Source organism: Xiphophorus maculatus, chromosome 11 (genome assembly GCF_002775205.1).
Source record: "Xiphophorus maculatus strain JP 163 A chromosome 11, X_maculatus-5.0-male, whole genome shotgun sequence".
NCBI classification, from domain to species: Eukaryota; Metazoa; Chordata; class Actinopteri; order Cyprinodontiformes; family Poeciliidae; genus Xiphophorus; species Xiphophorus maculatus.
In genome coordinates, this window is record NC_036453.1 from 22881766 (window position 1) to 22905864 (window position 24099).

At 37.6% G+C, this 24099-nt stretch overlaps 1 protein-coding gene across 6 annotated transcripts in view; it reads right to left on the minus strand.

Annotated features, from left to right (window-relative positions):
- The window catches only part of LOC102218704 (roundabout homolog 2-like), a 94105-nt gene that overhangs the window by 39274 nt on the left and 30732 nt on the right, over nt 1–24099 (minus strand). For all 6 annotated transcript variants that reach the window (XM_023342563.1, XM_023342565.1, XM_023342562.1 and 3 more), the window contains exons 3-6: nt 4407–4564; nt 4056–4176; nt 3780–3918; nt 1242–1378 (exon numbers count right to left, since the gene is read on the minus strand). In XM_023342563.1, the coding sequence (XP_023198331.1) occupies nt 1242–1378; nt 3780–3918; nt 4056–4176; nt 4407–4564 (555 nt within the window). The remainder of the gene's footprint in view (nt 1–1241; nt 1379–3779; nt 3919–4055; nt 4177–4406; nt 4565–24099) is intronic.

Genomic DNA, 24099 nt, shown 5'->3' on the forward strand with positions numbered 1-24099 from the left:
AATGCAGTTGAAAGATCTGTTTGATAACCAAACAGATATGCAGCATGTGATACAGACCTAGAACAAAGGAGATTTAAAGACCAATAAATAAAATCAAACCAACTGAATAGAGATTTTCAATATTTATATTTAGTATGAGCTGATACGAGACTGCCATGGTAGAAAAAAGCAATGGTTTGAGTGAATCGCTGAATTCACACCAAAAATATGCTTTCTGCTGTTAAAATAATATTTTAAATAATTTAATTAGTATTAATAATAGTGAAATTAAAGATATATGAGTTTTTATCATATTATGTATTTATTTGTTTTTAAACACATACTTATGCAAACACTTTCTAAATTTAATAGTTGTGTTCAAGTCAATAAGGCACCAAATATTTTACTTTTTGCCATTATGCTTTTCATATAACAACACAATAACAAGTGGATCATTTAACCCATATCATAAAGTTAATTAGTTAATTTATTATTATGTACCATTTTCTCAGATAGTCACCCTTAAGAAATAGTTTGTTGAATAATTCAAGTTGTTTTGAAATTGTTAACTCTTAGAGCCTTCATTATGTTGGTACAGGGACCCAAACAATGTGTAATTACAGTCACTACATACTACGACTGTCTCAAGCAGATACATGGGGTCAATGACATTAATGGCTTTTTAAAAATGATTGACATTGGGAATACCTTACAAAACTAAGCTCCAAAATTGCATTGGAATATTATGTTAATAGCCAAGCTATCAATAAGTCATATCAAAACATGAGAGGAAACATGCTATTATTAGCCTGGCAACTTATCTAGAAAAAACAAAAAAGAATTGTCATATGTGACTTTCTTGAAAGCCTTAGCTGTATGTGTGGAGTCAGAAACAAATTATGAATCAAAAAGAAATAGAATGTTTTGCAAGTTTTGAGAGACATATTGTCACCTTTCTAAAAAAAAATGGCATAAGTCATTTTTTGCTAAAAGTAATTTTGGTGAAATAAAAAAATAAAAAATTACGACCTCTTTTTTGCCAAAAGATGAATTAGGCAAAAAAAAAACAAACAAACAAACAAAAAAAAAAAAAAACACTTCTGGCAAAAAATTACTTAGGCTATTATTACAGGAAGATGACAATATTACAAATGCCTTCCAGAAGCTCTAGTTGCGACAAGATACTTGTCGTTTTTCAAGACAAAAATATCAGGGAATGGTTGTGCCCTTTGCCACACATGAGAGCACCAGCAGTTACCCACCTCTGATGGTCAAGTAGGCCGAGGCCTCGGCTTTACCCACACGGTTCTCTGCTACGCACGTAAATGTCCCTTGATCGCTAACAGATGCCTTTTTTATCCTCAGCAGGGAGTCCTCTCTGTCATATCTGATGTCATACCTGGAGAAGAGGTGTTAGACGTTAAACATTACAAGTGTAATACAAATAAAGATTCTAAAGCATGTAAATACAAATTCAAAAGTTATTTCTGTGATGCAAATCAGCAAAACAAACATTGCGGTGCGTAAACTTGTGTGTGTGATGTTTTGCATGGAAGCTCTAAAAAGGAAGTGTCCTTTTTTTTTGATAGAATAACAACAGACTTTCTCAGGCAATTGCTAGGGATGGGATGAAAAGAAGAGCAATTAAACTCAGAGATGAAGGCACAGAAAAATGAAAGGAGCTTTCAGTTAGAACGCTGATTGTTCGACTATTTCAATATTCATAAAGACGCACAGCCCACACTGTAGTGTGGGTTGTTGGCGTGTTCATGAGAGTGTGTGTCTCTGCGACAGAGAGAGAGAAGAAGAGTAAGAGAGAGAGGGAGGCACAGACAACAGTCTGACAGTAAGGGAGTGGCACAGTCTGACAAACTGAATGTGATGATTGGGCCAAGCAGTAAAACATAACTAATTCATAGAGATGTTCCATGTTTTTGAGTGTATCCATCAGCAAAGCAAACGTGAGACGGCAGCAGCGCAGTTAAGACTGAGAGAACCATCTCAGCCATCTGAGTTTAGATAAGCGTCTCGAAGGGCCAAGAGACGAAATGAGTAGGGGAGCAAGGAGTTAGGTCTTCCTCTCTTGGGTCCCCTTTGGCATGAAAGATCTTGTGAAATTGTCTAGCCAGCCATGCTGATTCAAAGATGGAAGACAAGTCAGGCAGAGAAATGGTACAGAGAGTGAGAAAAAGTCACATTCGAGAAAGATGTTCCAAAAGGGTGTGGGCAGAATATCGATGTGGGGGATGAGTTGGTGGGGGTAGTTATGGAAGTCCGTCCAGAGTCTGGTGAGGACTCCATTCACAGCGCATCTCTGACCCAGATACATATGTCCCAGGAGGCTGGTAGGTTTTGGAAAAGAATGAAAGAAGTGAAAGGAGGAAAGTGAGGGAAACTGGTTCTAGAAATAGGGCATAGTTTACAGTCAGACGGTACAACCTAGGTTGGTAGGCAGGCTGCCAGACAGAGAGCTGAGTAATAGTCATCTTAAACATACCAGCCATGACATTATTACTAATAATTGCTCAAATGAAAAACATTCACCACTCTGTTGTAGTGGCGCCCTCCTACAAAGTATTCTCTTTGTAGGAGAATATAAGCAACATGTTAAAGGTAAACAGGAAAATTAAAACAGGTAAGATAGTGAAAAACAGAATAAGATAGTCTATTGGTGCAAAAAGGAAAATTTGTGAAATGGCAGCTAGGAAACAATCACTTTGCTGTGTGAAGATGAAGTATGGCGTCCACTTTATATTAAATACAGTACTTGTATATTACTAAATTTTAACAATGGTCTGACAGAATAGCCAGAGATAACAAAGCATCACAGTTTATTCTATGTGCTGCTCCATTGACCACAACTGCCTTGCTTTTATATCCAAAGGTTTTTACAACATCCCTGAACAATTGGAGGATATAACCTGGTCTTTTGTTTCAGTTTTGCAGCTTGTTGTACATTGTTAGTTACTGTGACGGGTTTCACCATCATGAACCCTTTTATTGAACAAATATGTTAGCAAAATCTGAATAAACTAACAGCGTAACAGAGCACCCTGCCAGCAACTGGCATATGTTTTCAAAAGGTTTAATTGCCTTTAAAAACATGTCTCAATTTGGTCAACAAAGTGAAAATAATAATTGCAACAGACGTTGATGGTTCATAGACACGGCACATATTTCCATTTCAGTTAAGATATTCAATTATACATCGCTGCTTCTTTAATGAATTTTCTATTGATTTCCTGAGCCAGGCAGGTAACATGTGACTGCAGCGTGGTCCATACATCAAATAATAAGAAATGTTGCTAATAAGAAAGAGAAAACCACTCAATATTAGGAGGGTGGTCATAATATTATGGCTGCTCAGTGTATTTAATGTTACCCACTGTTAGGGATTAACCCCACAAAGTCCAACAATGACTTGAAATTATTAATAGCCAATCCATCTGTAAGAGTGTTTGGTGATAAATTCTGCAGTAAATTCTGATATCAGTTGTGTGTGTTCTTACACTGGATTGCATCATGCTGTACTGAAGAGGCCTCATGTGGTTCGAATTACACGAGCATCCACACATCACCTCCAAGACACACCCATTTCTCAAACCTTTGTGTGTTATTTGAGCAGAAAATATGCTGCTAATTAAAATGTTTGACATGCATTTTTGAATACTGAATTTTAAGTATCCTTTTTTAATTGCCCTAATAGTTAGAAGTGCTTAAATGTTCTTATTTTCACAGCTGCAGCACTCACTGACAGATGTGATTATTATGGACTGCACACATTCACTCCCAGTCCTCACCTGCCACGAGGAACATCCACATCCTCTTTTTTCCAGCGCAGAGCAGGCGGTGGGTCACCATGGACCTGACATCTGAACTCCACACTCTCATCAACTAGAACCACCTGGTTCACAGGGCGCTGCATAAATGCTGGTCTTTCTAAATGAGGATCGCATACAGCGTAGGTATTAATTAGGCAAAGGGGTTAAATATTGTTGGTGCATCGAGAGCCAGTGAATATTTCTGCACTTTGCTGGTTTTTAAATTATGCACCGAGTGTAGAAGAGATTTCCTACCATATACTGAAAGTTGTGCTTTTTCACTTTCCCTTTCTCCAACCATGTTAGAGGCCACACACACATATATCCCTGAATCGCTCTTCTTAGTATTTGAAATGGTCAGCTTTCCACCTCGGACCTGAAGAAGAAAAAATTAGCTATCCACTTTAAAGCAAAATATGTCAAACTGCAACAAATTATTAATGTAAATGCAAGGTTAACATGCAATTTTTCATTAAACAACAAACAAGATGATTGACATGTTACTACGATTTTTTGTTGTTGTTCTTTTTAGGTTAGCATCATAGCTTCACATTTTATTCTTCTTTGTTGTTACCACCATGTCCTGTTTTTGGAAAATGAACCCACCATGACCCTGTCATCTTTGAGATCCAGTTGAGTTTTGTCTCTTCGCCAGAATACGGTCGGTTCAGGATGCCCGCGCGGAGGCTGACACTCAAAATTCGCAGTTTCCCCAACCGCCACCACCACGTCCTGCGGGTTCTGACGGAAGTCATCTCGCAACACTAGAATCAAAAGCAAATGTAACACAGAATCACATTATAAATATGATGACGTATGATTTCTTTAAATATTTTACTTCCTCCAGCTGGTTTGGAAATCAAAAAGTCACTCTTAGAATAAGTGGTCTTTTCTTTAGTAAGTATTTCACAGTTTTCTAAAATAGAGGCCAAGCCCTGGTTGAAGACTGCAAAGTGCAAGTGCATATAGCAGAAAGATAAGAGAAAGATATAATTCACATCAAGAGAAATATCACAAATAAAACTTTTAAGTCCACCTACAGGCTTAGTAGCAAGTTCCTACAATTTTGATTAAACATTTCAAAATTAAAAGAAAAAAACAAATACATTGACATTTGACTTAGCTTTATTGGTGAAAGTTTATAAGTTTTTAGTTTGTAATGTATATGTAAAAAAAATCAGTAAAGAATTCACCATTAAAAAATAAAATAAAAGCTTCATATTTTATACAACCACACAAGGTGGCCTCTCCATTTTTTTGGAGAAAAATCCCCACAGTTTCTTACTCTTTAACTATAAATTAGTTTCCTTTAGTTTGAGTTTATTGAATGTAGTGTAATAAAAGAAGAAACAAAGTTATATACAAAGAAATAAATTTGTAACAACCTTCAACGTTACAAACAACGCAGATGTAAAAGACAAAAGACACATTTTCTACATAATTTACGTGGCTGCCTCAGAAGCTTAGCAAAAAAGAAAAAAATAAATGTTCTGGTTAAGAATAATGCCTGATTTTCATGTAATAAGTATGAGTAAAAAAAATCCTTGCATGTAATCTCTGCTTTGGTAAATATAAGCAGCTTGTGGTCAGTGAAAATATTTATGAGCCAGTGATGTCATGTTTTAAAGCCTTAAATACCAGCATCAACTCATGGGTATAAGAAGGTTCACTGTGGGCCGCAAACTGAAGGCTGTCCATAATAAAAGTACTGCAAAAAACTTTCAGTGATGAGACTGAAAGAAGTCAGTTGTTCCAATGAAATCGCTAGTTTGGTTGAGTCTGTTTTTCTGATGAAACCTTGGAAAGACAAAGCAGAGCCTGTCCTTTTGCAGCAGACACGGCATCAGGCCTTGGACTCCTGAAAATGCATTTGCAATACTCCGCATACAAATTTGAAAAGAAAGTCCTAACTGATTGCTGACTAAGGGTATCAACTGGATCAAACAGTCCTTCATAAAGACTTGTGAAATTGCAGAAAAGCCTGATTTAGGAGCAAGGTTGAACACATTTCAAAACATCTCAGTGATAGCAACAAATTTCAGATATGTGTTCCAGGACAATTATAGTACCTGTTTTGAAATATATATATATATATATGGAAACTCCTTCATTACTCTCTGCAAGGAATCCACACCAACTGGAAGGAAGACAACAACTATTTTATATAAAAATAAAACTCTCAAAGCCAAGTGTGGGTAAAATATAACACTATTCCATGTTTATCTCACATCTACACACTTTTTAGTTCATTAGAATTCCATTTTGAACAGTTTTATCATTCCCAAGTCAACATTTTCATTTATCTAAGAATATCTGCATCTTATTTTCATTATTCCAACAGTATGTGTCAAATAATTACCGCGCAAGCCAAGAGAACGCATCCTGACCAGATGTATGAGGTAGTTAAGATGACGTTAAAAGGAAAAATCTTCAAAGTCCATAACGCTGTCAGAACTGTTAAACAAATATCTGTTTAAAAGCTGCCGCCGCTTTAAGTAGCTGCAGGAAAGACTGCACTGTACGCCGTCATTGGGATTAGGTTTAAAAATAGAGATTGTACGTTGGATCCTGCAATGATTTGTAACTTCTTTGCATTAATAGCTTGTGACATGTTGTTTTTGCAAAAAGCCTTGCTGTAGGCCCGTTTTAAATAATAAAGAGTAGTGTGTGACATCAATCATAGCCACAAAAATAAAATACCAATGCGTCTTACCTTTTCTCATCAAAGAGCAATGGGCTTCTGCATAAAAACATTAGCCGCAGACTGTCATTTCTGCTTTAACGTATGAGGAATTAATGAAAACTGGGAGAGATTAATTATATCTCACTGTAAGTGATAGTTTGTAAAACTCCAAGCAGCATAAACTTGCATGGTGCTCAGTCTGCCTTTTATCCTCATTAATGCCATAAGCTGTTCTGTAGATATACTGTAGCATGAATTCCAAGTCCCTGAGGACACCTCGAGTGAAAAGGAAATAAGGAAGCAGCCAGTGGCCCTTTGGCCCAGCTGTCGATCACATCCCGCAGTAAATGAGCCTCAGTTGCAACACTACTTTGGCACAGACATATGCCTGGTTGGCTGTCATGTTGTAGTGTACGCTTAGTGACCCATTCCATGCAGGCAACGTTGCATCCGTCCAGGCACACAACAGCATTGCTTGTCCCCGTGTTGACAATGCTTTTCTAAATCGTGTCCCGGGAGGCTTTAAAACTCAGACGTAAACAGGGGAAACTTGAAAACTAGATAATTGGGTACATGAAGTGTAAAGACATTGACAGAGAAGTAAGTGAAAACTTAAAAAAGCAAAAAATGTCATTTGAACATTTCTGATGAGCATAGAGGGAGAACAGAGAGAAACTTATTTCTGGATTTATTTGAAGTATACTGTATGTCACACAGCGACACGGTGTGGTGTAGATTTGTGGTTTTGAAGGAATATAAAGAATGTTTTTTCCACATTTTTGACAAACACAAATCTGAAAACTGTGGTGTGCATTTGTATTCAGTAGCTATGAGTAAATTCTAAGACTACAACTAAGTTTTTTTTTGGATATCTAGAGAATTGTCCATTTTCTTTGAATGCATTTTAACAGATATTTCTACATGTTCTCCATTGGATGTGGGTCTTTCTTTCACCAATGTTTTTCTTCTTTCAGTTCTTCCATAAAGATCATAGTTGTGCAGGACAGGAGGAATGGTTTCCCTCAACAGAGTCTCCCATCTGTGCTCTGGAACTCCACAGCTCCTCTCCAGTGAACATGGCATCTTGGCTGTTGCTCTGATTACAGCTGTCCTGTCATTAGGTGGATGGTCACTTGGGGTAGATTTTCAGGTATACAGTATACTCTAATTTTTACATTATTAAAAATTGGAGCATTGTAAATCCTTTCCAAACTGTGCAATTTTCCTTCCATATTTCAGTTATCTACTTTGTGTTGTCTACCACATGGCATCTTATTAAAATACATAATGGTGGCTGCTATGTGACAAAATGTAAACGGGTTCAGTGTGTATATGGCTGCTGAAATACTTCCTTGATGTTGCAAATGCATATTTAAATTAAAATATTCCAGAAATTCTCAGTCTGTTTGGCAAATTATATTCATGGCAATGCTTAGATATTACTAACTTTCACAACAATGTGGAATCACTAAAACATTTGGGGGGTTATTTTGTTTCTAATAATAATTTGGTTGCTTTATGATGGAGTGTGCCGAATCATGTCCGTGTAAATTGGAAGTGAATTACTTGTTACATGCAATTTCTTCTTAATAGGCTGCTGTCAATTTAAAAGGCTGTGAAAGCGTGGTCAAATACATCAGCACTGCTGGTAGTCTGGCAGTGATTTATTCACTCCTGACAGTATGTATGAATGGCCACCGTCCTACCGCCTTCCATGCTGTAGTGGGTGTTCCCTTTTCCCTGCCTGATCTCGCTAAGAGGCCTGTGCGGCGTTCTGTGGGTGGCACATATGATGGCATGCGAGACATGGGGTGGAGGTGCTGGTGTTCTAATCTGTTTTTCTCAAATGAGGAACCCCCGCAGAGGCAGCAGTAATGTGTAGTCTGTTGTCTGGTGGTAATTATTTCAGATGCTGTGCCTGCCACCGCTGCCTAATGCTGTTTGATTGAGTACTGCTCAATTATTCAAACAAGGCATTCAGGGGTCTCACCCATTTGCCAGTTACATTTATCAAATCAGAAGGAGAATAATTTGTAAATGGGCTTCATTTCATGGAACAATAGGTGGTAAAAATATGTGACAAGGTGGCAGTCTGTGAAAACAAATAACTATACAGAGACTCATTACATGATCAGAAGAGGGTATATATATGACAAAAAAATTGGATACATTTTGTGCAACGTATCTCATCAAGCATCCTTGAAGGAAGAAAAGAAACAAAGAGGAATTGTTTCTGTTATACAACTACGTTTTACATGACGATCAATTTAAATGATTACAAACTGAAGATTAGGAGAAAGCAGAATGCAGACGTATGCTAGCATCTATCACTACTGGAGATCTAAATTCTACATAAATAATATGCTGAAAATCATGAAAGTACTGCTGTATATCATGCAACTGTGAGCAACCTCTAAGTGTAACCTCACATTTTTTACAATTAAAAATCTGAAAAATGAGGGGCACATTAAGCCCTCTCAATAACTTTGCACAACCATGATATATCTTACTGCATATTGAAGGTTGTTCTGTTTAAAGTTGAATCTCTGCCCCAAAGAACTTGGTTTTCAATCATGTTGACAGACACATTTTGGACTAGTACTTACAGTATATCTATATGTTGCCTGAAGGACACATTTACATGTCTGTCTCTGGTTCTTTTATTGTGATTCAATAACATTAATAATTTAACATTTGTAACAAAGTCCGAAACTTTGAGTGGTCAAATCTGTGGCCTAGAATATGCTGCTAAGAATCAGTTGTGCTCCTTCTCGTACCATCCCCTCTTTGTAAAGACATTTGGCTAGACATTTTGTACAAAGAGCTGCAGGACGAATATTAACATTTTTTTACCATAATTTTAGTCATGGTGTCTCTTGATTTCCTTTTCTTACATCATTTGTAGGTCAAAATTACAATTTGTCCCAAATTCAAACAAAAGTGACAGTCTCCTGCTGTGTTAACATGCAGTTTATTAGCATGTGGACATGCAATTATATTTCCATTTTCTTGAAAAAGGACATTTCCTAATTTCACCACAGGTTCTGTATGCTCACCCACTCTCAAAAGACCACTGATTATCATCTAAAAGCTAGATTTCCACCGTTTAAATAAAAACAACGATGCTCCTGTAGATTCCATCATGTTTGAAATAATTCTTTTATACTATTTCATAACGTACGACATGTAAGATGAAGAGTTTTAATAACAAATTCACTATAGTCATTCAGAAAATAGGCATTATATTTCCTAGGGGAACCATTCAGACACGCCATCAACAGTGTTAAGATGAACAATTCTGATTATGAAGTCAAATTTCCATTTGCATAACATCAGGAGGTTTAATACCCACTGCAAGCACCTGCTTCATAAGCAGTGAATGTTCTAGTCTGAATGGCATCCTGGAAAAGCCCCTCCTACTGCTACCCCCCTTACAGACAAAGACATGCAGACAAATATAGATAGACAGAAAACACAAAAGTTAAAAACCTGAGTTGCTTATAGCTTAAGTTTTCAATATTTGTGATTGTAGTAATATGCTTGAGATAAATGCTAGATTTCGCTGCACCTGAGGTCTCTCTCATAATTTCTGAGCTTTGCTGTGTGTGTTGGGTAATAGCGAGAGGGTAGGCTTCAGTAAAACCTTAAAGTGGTGCAGCATACAGTCACCATCTTAGTTTCAGTTCAGCAAAAGAGCTAAAGAGTTGCATGGAGAGTGCTAAAAAATATTAAAGAAAACTATTTTAACTTACATCATGAAAATGATATTTTGCATCATGCAGCTGTGAGCACCTTGTAAGTGTAGCTTTCCATACTGCAGAGCAACCCAGTGGAGTGCTCTCTTTGCTCTCGTTTGAAAGGAGACATTTGGTGTCCACTGGATATATGGAGAAAAAAAAAATTCCACAAACTACAGTGAATCTAAGCGTGATCACATATGCTTAGACTACAATGTTTCAACCTGGAATATTGTTTTCTGTGTTATTGGCTATTAACAGGTAACAAATCTTTGCAGTCCATATTGCCTACATATTTTACAAGTAGCATTTTCTTTTAAGTTACTATTTGACCTCAATTACAAATAATGTAGCTTATGGTTAGTATAGTAAATATGTCTAATTGAATCTGTTGATCAATTAATCAAAAACAGGAAGACATTTGTTTAGTTCATTACACAAAGCGAGAAATAAACAAGGTGTGACGGACAGATGGCGTTGGGTGACAAAATAACAAAATTAACTCAGTCGGCAGTCTGTTTACTTTCTACAACACATAGTCAAGTGTGCCTCATTTATAGGTGTGTGTTGGTGGGCAAGTAAGCTAACAATCCACTGAGGGAATTTTTATAATTTCATGCTGTACAAACTCACACAAAGAGAATGGTTGTGGCAGAAGCGAAAACACCACTGAGGCAAAAGGGAAATTGTTAATGAGTAGAGAGGGAAGATGAAGATGCAAACACCTTGTAAGTTTTCTATGTGTAACAGATGGCTGTATTTCCATTTGGGAAACACAGATGCAGTGACGGAGTGCGGTGCCGCATGTAGATAAAGCTTGCATCATCTAGGAAACAAACAGAACTTTAAACTGCATTCAGGCTGCATATCAAACAGGAACTCTGCTCAAAAATACAGTGCCCAGCGAAGGTATTCCGCCTCTAAAGCTTTATACATTTTTGCCTTGCAAACTACTGTCAAATTTCAATGTATTTTTCTTATTTGATGTACTGACACAAAATAGCACAGATACAGAAAATGGAAGGAAAATTATGTTTGGTTTCCGGGACTACATTAAACCATAAAACATTTATCTGAGGCACTATTGATCAACATTACAATGACAGCAATAATTATGATTAACTCTCAATATGCAAAGTTAAACATATATATGGTACAAAGGCTTGACATATATAGTTTTCTACCTGTTACTGCATCCATGCAATGGTTTGTATTTGCAATATTGCACACTATAGTATTGTAAAAAAGAGTCATCATGATACCATTTTCTTACACACAATAATTCTTTGTTTGTTAAGTCTAATTTACTAAAATTGCAGGACATTGTGAATTATCAAATAGTACTATTTATATATAAAATCCACAATAATCTGTGATATATTTTATTAAATTGAGATAAGGGGAAGGATTAAATAAGTATTCACTTCTTCTTACTCCTTTTCAAACAGAAAAGCAGTGATAATCTAATTATTTTGTTCTTGGTTATGTATGCACATGTTTTCTCTTGTCCTACTGGTTATTTGTTTTCTTTGTTTTTTAAAAACTTCTGAAATAAATAAATACAACAAATACAATTATATCATCATGATAGTTTGCACAGCTCTAATGGATTTCCTTTTATAAATAAAAATCTGAAAAGGTGCCGTGCATTGGCATTCAGCATCGGTATTCACACTGACAGGATTATTAACAGGAGCAATATTCAGTGAAGACCTTGCGACCTATTGCAACTCTGGAGGATCTGAAGATCCACAATTTAGGTGGGAGAATCAGGACAACAAATTGTGAAAAACTGGAAATCTGGCCTTTCTAAAAAAAAAAAAGGCCCTTATTGAAAGAAAAAACATTCATATTTCTTTCCATGGGACATGTGTGTATGAAGGTGATCTATTTAGATGAAATCAAAATGGACCAATATGCAAACATGCAGAAAAAGACACTGAAAACCTCTTCTGGAGGTAGCAGCATCATGATGTGTTGATGCTTTCAATCCATCTAGACTGAATCAAAAATTTTTTTTGAAGGAGTTTCTGCTCAGATCCTTTTGAAATGTGTGCAAATTTGAAAGTGACATCCACTCTAAGCAACTTGCAGCTATTTTTGCAGCAAAAACCTCAATGCCAAAAGTAAATTTTGTTTAAAAAAACAAAAAAAAAGAACAAAAGAATCTCTGATTGTCACAAAATGCAAAAAAGGTTCAAGTGGTATGAATCCTTCACAATGGACTTGAGCCTGTTGTCATGAATTATGAACAAGTTAGTCGTGTGTGCAGTCAGTGGTCCTGTGTTGAAAAAAGCTTTGAAGCCAACAGATTTCTCGTGACAGGGGTCTGCTAAATTGTGCTTTGGAGTTTGCTGAAGAATCTCTTTCAGGAACGTAGCCTGTAGGGTGTGTGTCACTTTCTCAACAAGTCAAGGATGTTCCATATCTGTCACATACAGAAAATACATACGGACACATACATGCATACAAACACACACAGAAACAAATAGAAAACAGCTGTATACATGTATCACAAGCTTTGCTGTGGACTGCAAACACATCATCACAGTTCAGGACACAGGAACAAAAACCAAAAAGGAAATGTTGGAACACAGTCATGGGGGAGAACATTTTCAGGGTGAAAGGGGCTATTTGCACCAGGGATTCTTTTCTTTTTCCCCTTCCTTGCATAAATAAACAACTTAACATGTCTGTGGCCTAAAAAAGTCATCAGCAATCAGTCAGGACTAAGATCAGCAGGGAGATGAGGAGCATTTACACAATGTCCCCTGAGGCTAGAAGCCCAGTCCAGACTTACATTAGCTATTATATTTTTGTCTTCTCAACAGCAGCACAGAACACAACTGAATCAACTTTTTATGAATAATGTTACCCTGAATGGAGACATGGAAACCTTAAGGTTGTTGGCATTCATTTATGGCTCTCTCACACTCTTGATTTGTAAACCATGGCATAATGTGAAACAGTATTACAGAGCAGATATCATCAAATTTTAGAGCCAGAGAACCTTGAAATCTTAAAATGAATTTCTGTCAGTTTTTTCTAGTATTCAGGGTGATAAATTACGTGGACAGTGATGAATTAGACCACTGGCTGAATTTCTGCTTTCACCGAAGACTATCATTGCAGGAGACCTTTGTGAAAGTAAACAGGTAATGTGGAGCGATTTCTCTTAACATACCAAAACAATCTCTTTTCAAAAACGATTTTTGCTTCATGATTATAAAACAGTAGGTATCTTGGCACTATGGCAAAAAGCAATGGTTTTTGTTTGTGACCAAGAGAGGGTTTTTTTTGCACTAAATATTTTATCATAGCTTTATTACTTTTATTTGTCTTGCATCAGAACAACATTTAGCACCTTTTTTTCTCAGTTTGTAAGCTAAATGGGTGAAATCAAGAATGCATCTTACTTTAGTTGCGGTGTGGTTGTCAGTAGCTTAACAGCAAATCCAACCACCGCTTGCATAGGTTTATCTCAAAGTGACTTTTTAAGGCCAAACAACATGCAATGAGAAACTAAAGAAAGACTGATGCCAGTGTTGTGCAACCAGGCCTTCAAAAGTAAAAAATCAAATTCATAACGTAGTTTTTTTCATGTACTTCCACTCACTATCTTACAAACACACAAATTGTTGGACTAATAAACATCTGTTTGACAGAGTGGTCTGGGGAAACGTATTGATTCACGTTTATGACGAGGTGGGAAATTTGATTTAGAAATTGTGGTACAAATAACACAATCTACATGAATTAGGACAGAATTTGATGTTTTTAAATTACTGTTTTTTGTTACAGGTCAGTCATTACTAGCATGGTGAATAACAGACTAGGCTCAAATTGAAGGCGGCAACTTTGCTATTACTGGGGGGAAATGGAAATAAGCAAACCCCGGTGAAGCATAAGTCCAAACATGATTAAAAAGACAATTTTAAAATTCATTATATGCTGTATATTCTTTAAAATACCAAGTAACTAAACTCTCCGATCTGCTATCTAATGTTGCAGGCTGAGGGGTAAAAATTTCACTTTTCTTATCCAGCATGTTTCCTAATGATTCAGATTGTATGTGAACCAGTTTTAGTCTCAGTTCATTGCCATTTTGACAACTGACACAAATGTAAAGAGCAGCGGAAGACCCGGCAGTCAAGGGTAGCCAAAATCAGCAGTCTCCCAAAGTATAAGCGGACAGCTTGCAAACCTAGCTCTGCTTTGCTTTGCTTTTTGGCATCATTAGTGTCAAATCCAATTAGAGTTAATGTGAAGGCTGGAAATAGAAGCATGTCCAAATGTGAGCTTGCCTGTGGCAACACAAAATTTTTGCAGAGTTTTAGATGCAGTTTTACTTTCTGCTGCAATTTGAGCTTACATGAGCAGGAGTTCATGTTTCCCCCTATTTACTAGCAACGTCGAACAAAGGACTAAAAACATGCGGTTTACTCAGTTTTATTCATAAAATCTCCTTTCATGGCAAGTGTGCACATGAATTCACACTTTTCTGTATATTCATACTGCATTAGTTATGCATGCTTTGGCCTTTGAGTTAGAAGCCAGTCAGCCACTATGAAGAGTTAAACACTCCACCATTGTCATGTTTAATTAACCTCCATTCTCCTGTCGTGTAATGTAAATTGAAGTTGTGGATGGCATGGACTGGATCTGCCCTCCTTTGGCTTCTCCACATTGCTGCGGTGCCTTTCACTTGCCTCGCCTCTAGTTACTGTAACAGCATTCCCTCAGACCACATCTGCACATCAATAATTAATAACCACTGTCTGCATCCATCTCTTCCCAAGAACACACTGCTGCATCTATCACACTCACCTTTGCTAATTTATTTTTTTCTCTTGACTCTCAGCCTCAGTGTCATCGTTATATACGCTGGGAAATCCAGATGTTTTTATTTGCGTACCATTAACTTACCATTTGCTCAAAGATTTAAGGTAGGTTAATTTCTCTTCCCGTTATTTTCTTCTGTTCTATTGTCCTAGTTTTATTTATTTTCTTCCAGTTTTCATGGCTATTAAAGAAATCTTTAAAATGATGTGCCTGGGAGGCACCAATGCCCTGTGTTCATAAACCTAGATGCTGCTCCTGCAGTTATTGGAGGAACATGAGGAGTAAACGAGAGGGGGGGAGATGAAAGCAAAATATAGAAGAGGTCGATAACATTATTTTTCTCTCAGTCCGTGGATATCGTAGACCCTTACAGCAATATTGTCGAGATGTACAACATGAGCTGGAAAATGAGTCAGGGATCAGAATCCAGCATTTTATTCGCCTTGCTTCACTAAAGCAGCGGTCACCAAGGGAAAGAGCTTTCTTGCAGGCTCTCTTCTTTTCTGACTGAAAGCAGGGGCTGTCGCTGTGTTTTTATAGTCATGAAAAACATTAAAATAATATTTAATAGAGTTCCCTCACAGTTCTGTAAATGATTCATAGTCAAAGCTGGTATTTTTACACACCTCTCTTTGAAATACATTGTCAAGACACTGTCTGGATTTTTTGACACATTCTATATCTTCTTCTGCTTTGATTCTGTCTTCATGGATGCAAGAGACAGTGAAAACCAAGAGGGATAATCTGTACACCTGCACAATCTAACAGGATCAAACACAACCCATCATGGCCACTGGAGATGGTTGCCGAGCTGTGTTTACCGCAGCATCCTGGCTTTATCCCTCTGTGCATGGACGCATACAGATGGGCCTCAATATGTACATGTTTGGACAGCGTATAGATATGTGCAAATGTATTTGAATAAATACCTGGAGCTACGAAGCAACTGTTGGCATTCGGCACAAAAAGAAACTAATTAATATGGTAATGTCGTGTTAGCACATTAACTGATAATACATGGGAGGTATTTTGCTTTGACTTTGATGATTGGCTGCAGAACTTTGAACAGGCAAATGAAGTACAGAGATCAAATATGGATTCATATAGTAGGTTCATATGACCGGACAACAGGGGGATGCGTGGCACACATGCTAGTCCCCCATAAAACCCAACTAAGTACTCACATTTCAGGGCAACTAGATGTTCCCCCTTACTTTCACAGTGTAAAGACACATATTAACGGTAAGTAGGGGTCTGAAATTGAGAAAAGCGTTTTAATTTCACAAAAACTACAAATAGTACGGATGTCCTAATCTGATCCCAGGTATTGGCTGAAGCTTGATGAAAATGTTTTTTTAAAAAATTGGTAATGGGAGCTTCTGATGCCTGTTGTTGGTCTGTTGTCTGTGTCTTGTGACCTGGTATGAGTTCAGAAGACCCCAGTAATTAAGAAAGGGCAGCACAGAAAGCAGCTACACTACCTGTCATTAAAGTTTTTAATGTTCAGGGCAAAAGTCTTGGTGATCATTGGTGGTAGTGATATTTTACCACACTAAATTCTTCTTTATCTTTGTGAGTTCATATTTAACTAGAAGGGTAATGAAATATGCTACTAAATCATCATATATCTCCATCAAAATAAAGTTAGCCTGCCACTGCCACACAAGCTGTTTCATGTTATGGACATTGCCTGTGCTTTAAAATTCAGTTCCTCAAACAGATAAAACAACATGCTTCAGATACTGATGAGATTTTTTTTACACCTAACACTTTTCTTTTGTCTTCTGTTTATTCGTTTTCCATTTGCTTAGCACTCACTGCACCAAAGGCACGACAAAGAGCTAGTAAAGAAGTGTCCCAAAGTCTGAATAAACCTCTCATAGACCTTTACAAATCCTTAAAAACTATTGATTTAAACCACTTTAAAAGATTAAAAGAAAGTCTGGCATCTTAGTAGGAAAGTATAAAGAAATTAAAGGTGGTTTGTAATTTGCTTCACAATAAGCTCCTGCTATATACCGCCCCCAGCCTCCAACGTCAATGATCCATTGAGCAGTTTAGGAGATTATTCACCCCAAATCTATGTTAATCACATCTATGCCTACCCTCTTGTATACTTAAGGCCAACCAGGATGTATCCTCTATGTACATAGGGATCCATTGGAAGGGAGCAGCTAATACTTACAGACCTGCTGTCTCAGAAACATTTCCAAGATCTGTTTCCTTTCCTTCCATCACATTCATAGATTAGAATCTAACAAGAGAAAGAACATTTTCTATTCTCCAGGCATGACATAGTACCTCTACATAAAAACAAAACAAAACAAAATTCCAACTATCTAGAAAAAAATGTAGGTTTCAAGTTAGCTTCTCTCAATAGTCTTCTGTCAGTCTTCCTTTTCTTCCCTCTGCATTTATAATTTACATTCTGTTGAAACAAAGGAGACGGCTGCTTCCAAGTATTCTGCCAGCTCTGTTTATCCACTAACACTATATAAGTCCCATTCGCGACACACTTCCAAATCAGTCCCAAGTGCCTATTCACCAACGTTCTCCCCATCAACAATGTACACAGTGCTTTTCAAAATCAGTCTAACGGAAAGGTCTTAATTTGAACACACGCAGATATTCAAACATTGCTGTTCATTATTTGAGCAGGGTGTGTGGTTGCGCTGCTTGACAAAATAACTGTAAATACTGACATGGCTAATCTCAGCACAGCTGTTAGTATTAGGTCCTTTAATCCTGGTCCAGATCGGTGATGTGCTCACATTGGCTTGGGGACAGATGAGCAACAGCCACCAGGCTGCCAACTGGGCTAAAGGCAGCAGACGGATGCTCACTTTCAGACATGATAAGCTGTGAATCTGTGAGTCGTGGAGCGCAGCTTCCAACCGCGCAGTGTTAGTCAAACATCAGCAGCATTTTGACTAAATATTACTGGCTCTATTGCAACTTCACATAAAAACACTAAAATTCCTTTATATTCCAGAAGTACAGGGGAAAAAAGGGTAGATGACACAAATACTAACACTGAGTATTAGTGCATTGTTTTTTTAACAAGATTCAAATAAAATAATGGTTGGTACTGACTAATAAATCAAGGTGGGCAATATTAGATGGCAAAGCATTAAAACATATTGACAATCTGCCAAAGAAGAGAGGTTGTGGCATTGCAGAACTTAGTGTTTTACAATAACATCTAGGCCTTTTTATGCTTTTGCCCTTTCCGTGATAGGTATATGATTTTATGATTTATGCTGAGGTTGAACTAGTAATTGTGATGAATTTCAGTACAATACTTAACCTTCAAATTTTTAATTTAGTTGCAGAAAATCAGGTAGAATAGAGTGTGATTCTATGTGCCTCATAGCAGTTGGGAGAATTGCACAAATTGGTAATAATCTGTTTAGAGGCATTCTTTTAACTGAACCCTAAATGTTTTCTTGAAAACCAGTGAATAAGGAAACATTTCAAATGTGATTTTACATCTGATTTTCCCATTGCGTACTGTCACTAAGTCAGAGTAATTCTGTTATAAGTAAAAAAAAAACAGTATATGCAAGTGCAATTTTAAACACAATAAAATGTGTTTAAAATTGCACATTTTATGTATATTTGCGCTTATACATTCTTAAGTGACAACAAATAAAAAACAAGCTTTCCTGCTGATCTTTATTAACAACTAAGAAAATAATTTCAAGGCTGACAGATAAAGCGAAGCATCCCGTCAGTAAACACATGCTAGATATAAGGGGAATCGGCACTGTTAGCTCAGATGTTCAAAATATAAAGATGGATCGCATCCATTTGATTTTTCTCTTCCCAATGTTTTATCTGATTTCATCAAATCATGTTTGTTGATGGTTTCGTAATCTGTCAGTCAGACCTCTAATGGACAAGCGATCATTCATCCCGGAGTGCTCCCTCTGATGATTTATGGTGCACCGCAGAGTGATGGGACTCTTCCTTCAGGCTGTGTAATAAGCCCTTAAATCACAGTGAAAATGACTGCTGTGAGAGGCTGATGCTGCACTATGAAGTGCTGCACTTCTCTGCCGCTGACATACTGGAGCCAGTCTGCACCGACTTCTTCGTCTGATCTGCATACAACGCTGTGTGCCAAGCCCGATCGTCTGCGGTCAGATGAAAAAAGGGAGCGGAATAGACGAGACGGCATCTGTGTCACGTATCAGAAAGCAGAAAGGTCGTGAGTGTAAGAAATGAAATGAATGACTGACAGATGGAAGCATGGACATAGATGCCAAGTCATATTCTCTTGCTACGAGGCGTAAGGAAACTGACAATCCTGTCTCCTCTGGAAAGGAGAAAAAAATCAAACAACAACCCCCACAGCATGTAAACAGACTACTCTGTTGACAGACTGGCCATTTTTTATCCACATAAAACTGGAATCCAGAACAAATTTTCATGAACTACTGTACCAAAATGAAGGCACCAAATTGATTGGAGAAACTTTAACAATTAAACCATTCTTGTTGTTAGTTTATGGAAAAAATACATTCAAATTCAAACAGCAAAAAATAACTGTACAAATGCCCAAACCAAAGAGAGATTTACTTCTCCCCCTCAACCTTAGCTTCCAGGTGCTTTGAAAAGGACTAGAACGTGAAAAAATGTTCTCTTCTAATTACGATGCCCTGCTGTGAATTTTCTCCTCTAATCATAATGTCCTTCCGTGATCGTTTCCAATGTTTTCTTTCAAGCCGGAGCATGCGGACCAGGTGTGGAGTAGACGTCAAAAAAAAAAAAAAAAAAAAGGAACAAATGAAAAGGAGGTCAATCAATACAAGATGGCTTTCCTCTAGTTAATAAAGTTGTATTCAGTCTGTGCTCCCAGCTCCAAAGGCCGCACTTATGATTGTTAAGTTGCTCCAATTACTTGGTGGCAGAGACTTCTGTGAAAAGCCTCATTAACCCCTGGCTTTGGTAAAAAAACAGAAAACAGTTGGGTGTTTTCTCTCAGGGAATGTAATTGATGGGACACCACAAAACAACACACCCACTGGAGCATCCAGTCCCTCAGCAAATTATTGCTTCGCTTACAGCCCAGAGTATACCTGGCTTTGCTTATCATTTTCTGTACCTCAATGTAACGTATAATACGCTGCAATCAGGTTCGCTGTATAATAAATGTTACTTGTTTCAATGCTTATAATTAGGTATCACAAATCACACTGTGTGATGGGAAAGCAAATGTCATTTTTTTATTTGACATTGTGTAGCTAGTTCTGATAAAGAAATACATGTTTAACTTAAAGTGTGTAAAGGAGACTAATATCTCAGAGGTTTTATGTGCATTCTATCAACAGTCCAAATTTTCGTGGGTCAGATGACTTATAGTCTGAGTTGTTTTGTTGGTCCATTTTATGTTTTGCCAATGAATTACTGTCAAGATGTGTGTAATAAGACCTGGGTTGAGCCTGAAGCTGACTATTCCAAAGGTTTCCTGGAGAGGAAATTCCAAAGACAACATAAAAGTTCCTGTCATATTAAAGTTCTGTAATAAATACACAACCACGAACCTCCCATTATATATTGCTTTGTCCTTTCACATTTTACAAGATTATCCACTGAGCTTATCGCTCTCATGCATTTCAGAAAACAAAGAAAGGGACATAGCTTACAACCCATACCATTCACCTGAGCAATGGATATCTCCCACATCTGAGCACTGTGTTGCATTCCTCATGCACAGTTCACACACATTGCATGCTTTAAATACAAGTTGATGCACAACATTTTAAAAATTATCATATTTACCTGATTCTGTTGATATATTTCTCAGATCAGACACTTAAGGCTCCCACATACTTGGGTATAGGCACACTGTCTGTGGACATAGTAGTAGAACTAACTGATTGAATGCATTCTTTGTGACAAATTCCTTCATCTCCCACAAATCAAGCGAATAATAGTAAATTTGTTGAACTAGCTGAAGGCCTAGCCTTGCTTCTTCTCCACCAGGTCAGCCACCATACACCTGGTATAGTGATACACTACTACTCTTAACCTCATCAGCTTTGTGTGACATCCAAAACAGTTTGATATGAACACTGTTTCCTGCCAAGCTGTTGACATAGACAGAGTATGCGTACAATCTTTCGCGCATATACAACTTGCCAATAAATGTGGAAGGTTTTATATTTCCTGTAAAAGATTTAAGCCTAAGGTGCCTTTTGGAAAATAAAATAGATTTTATTAATATCCATCCACTGGGTATTATTTTTGGAAACGTTGGGGTGCAAGTTAATAGGTTCTGACACAATCTTCAATATCTGAAGTCACATCTCAGGCTGTGCTGGCTTAATGGGATGAATCCTCAAGGAATCTTCTTTTTCATGTTTCTCTCGTACAGCACTTCTGGCTCAACAAATGCTAAAAATATGACAGTCAGAAAGGTAAGCGAAATTCACATCCCTTTAGAAAAAAACGTAAAGCCTATAATTTATCCTGTAAGTGCAAGTATCATCTGTCAGAGCATTCAAGAACTAGAGGAATCTCATCCACCTCTTCAGCTATTTGGTATTAATAATTTCCCCCCGAAACCCTCCAACCACCAAACCTCCTATCCTGGGAGGTAGCAGCAAAGCATAGTCACCTCTGATAACGAGGCTATCGCAGTAGGACTTCCATTCCTCTTTTTTGGAGGGAGAAGACTAGGGAGGGTTACCTTTTTTTAAAAGAAGTAATACTTATTCCCACTACAATATTTTCAATTAGCTGATTTGTCACACTGTCGAAGCTGTCCGAGTTATTTCCAAGCAAACAGCGTGTCTTTGTGTCCTTATCATTTAATTGATCAGTGGAATGATGTGTAGTAATGAATCGTTTCTGAGCAAATTTATAAATGACGGAGCGTGGCATGTAGTAACAACTTCATTAGCCGGGGTTCGAGGTTTTATCAGAATTAAATGTTCATTACGGTGCTACCTTGGTTCCACAATCGTATCTGCGAGCAATCGGAATTAGAGCAATAATTCATGTAAATGAACATATTTTATTGCAAGCAGTCGCAGCCAGACAAATTCTACCAGAGATAGTGTGTACTCTTACTCCTTTGTTTAGGCAGTGAGCATGAATTAGTAATAGGCCCGGTGATCCCCTTGCAGCTAAATAGGTTAGGAAAGAATCTATGCTGATGCATAAAGGAATATGGTGGCTGTAAAAGACAGAGAGAAATGGAAATAAAAACAGAATCCGATACAGTGGGATGCAGAGAGGGGCTTTGGTGGGGAGAGGTGGCTGTATTTTTCCAAACTTGGTGGGTGTGCTGTTGAGCACTACATGGCTGACTTGAGCTGCGGCGCAACTGGCTGTGGCTCGCTTTGAAGAAAAAAAAAAAAAAAAAAACACCCACAGAGAGTTTCCAAACTGTCACATGCCACTGAACCACAGTAAACAACAAGCGCGCGCGTGTACCCGCACACACGCTCTCACACACCAGGTCTAGCCATTTTCATTAACAGAACCACTGGCACACTCAGCCCAGCTGGTTTCCGAATCGACACGGGAGCTGCACATCTGGTGTCAGTGCTCCGTTAGCAGGGAGGCCATCTGGTTGAGCGGAGGGAGGGAGGAGACAGGAACAAGTCCAAAGAGATTCTCATTGATAGGACTCTCATTGATATCAACGTATACACATAAAAATGGATTTGTTTGTCAGATGCACTGCAGCATAGACTCCGAGTGCATTAGTCCTCTTTCGAGTAAGAGGATTAGATGTCAAAGTCAGATTTTTTTTTTCCTCTGAGCATTTGCAGCTAATGGCAATGAACGGACAGTATATTTAATAGCTCTGACTCCGACTCAGCAAAACACACATCATCGCAACATGAATATTTCTCCATTTGTATCCCTTGGCTTCCTATTATATTACAGGATACAGCAACAATAATATTAAGAGTCTCTGTGTGACACTACGGTATATTTTAACTCGTCTGATTTACTTTAACAGTGCCTAACAGTCTGCTTCTGTCAAATAACTGTCTGTTGCTAGTACTCTATATCTGCTCATTTCTTTCCACCAAACTGCAACTACAGTATACTTCAGCAGATAGTTGCATCTAAATAGATTGAATAATTAACTTAAATAATTAAGTTACAACCTCAAGTCCACTGAGACATGTCCATACCAGCTTTGCACATTTTAAGCTGGAATTTATTTCCATTCCTCTTTGCAAAATACTCTGAACTCAGTCAGATTGGGTCAAGAATGTCAAATAGTTTCAGGTCATTCAGTGTTTTTTTTTATTTTTTATTTTCAGGATTGTTCATTTTCAACTCCACCTATCGTCTTATAACCCCTGATGAGGTTGGATGCCCCTTTGGAGGAAAGAACTTGCTGCCCATATTATTTAAATGTTAAAAAATTATTTTCTTTCCTCTTCAAATTTCTGGACTCATTTTACTTAGTGTATCCCAAAAGATATCCAAAAACAGAAATAATGACTTTCCATGGTTGCAATGTGATCACAATTTAGAAAAGCTCAAGGGGTGTGAATATTTTGTACATTAATTTTTGTTGCTATAGCAAGGAACAAAATACATAGGACTCATGAGAATGTCCATAAGGTCCAGAAGCTGCACAAATCCATTGCTACCCCTTGTTACAAGAATACCTCTTCCATGAAATTGCTTGTAAATTATTATTGACCACAGTGTGACCCTGAGTGTATTTAAGCCATGTGGCATTTAGTTGTTTATTTACCTACATTTGTATCACAGTGAGGCAAAAGGTCATGGAATGACCACTGAAGCCCTTGGACCTACCGGCAGTAATACACTTAAACCTTTTGTGAAATCACAAAACATATCTGTTAAACCCTCAGACACACACACACGTATAAAGTGCCTCCTGCTGCCAGTGGCCAACTGCATCATGCTCTTATTAAACCTTGATCGGAATTCAAGCTAGAGCATTATCCACTTACAGTTATTAATGTTGCCGCTCTCTAGGGAGGAAAGAGCAGACAGCACAGATGTGTATGTGTGTGGGAGGAGAAAGAGGGTGGAT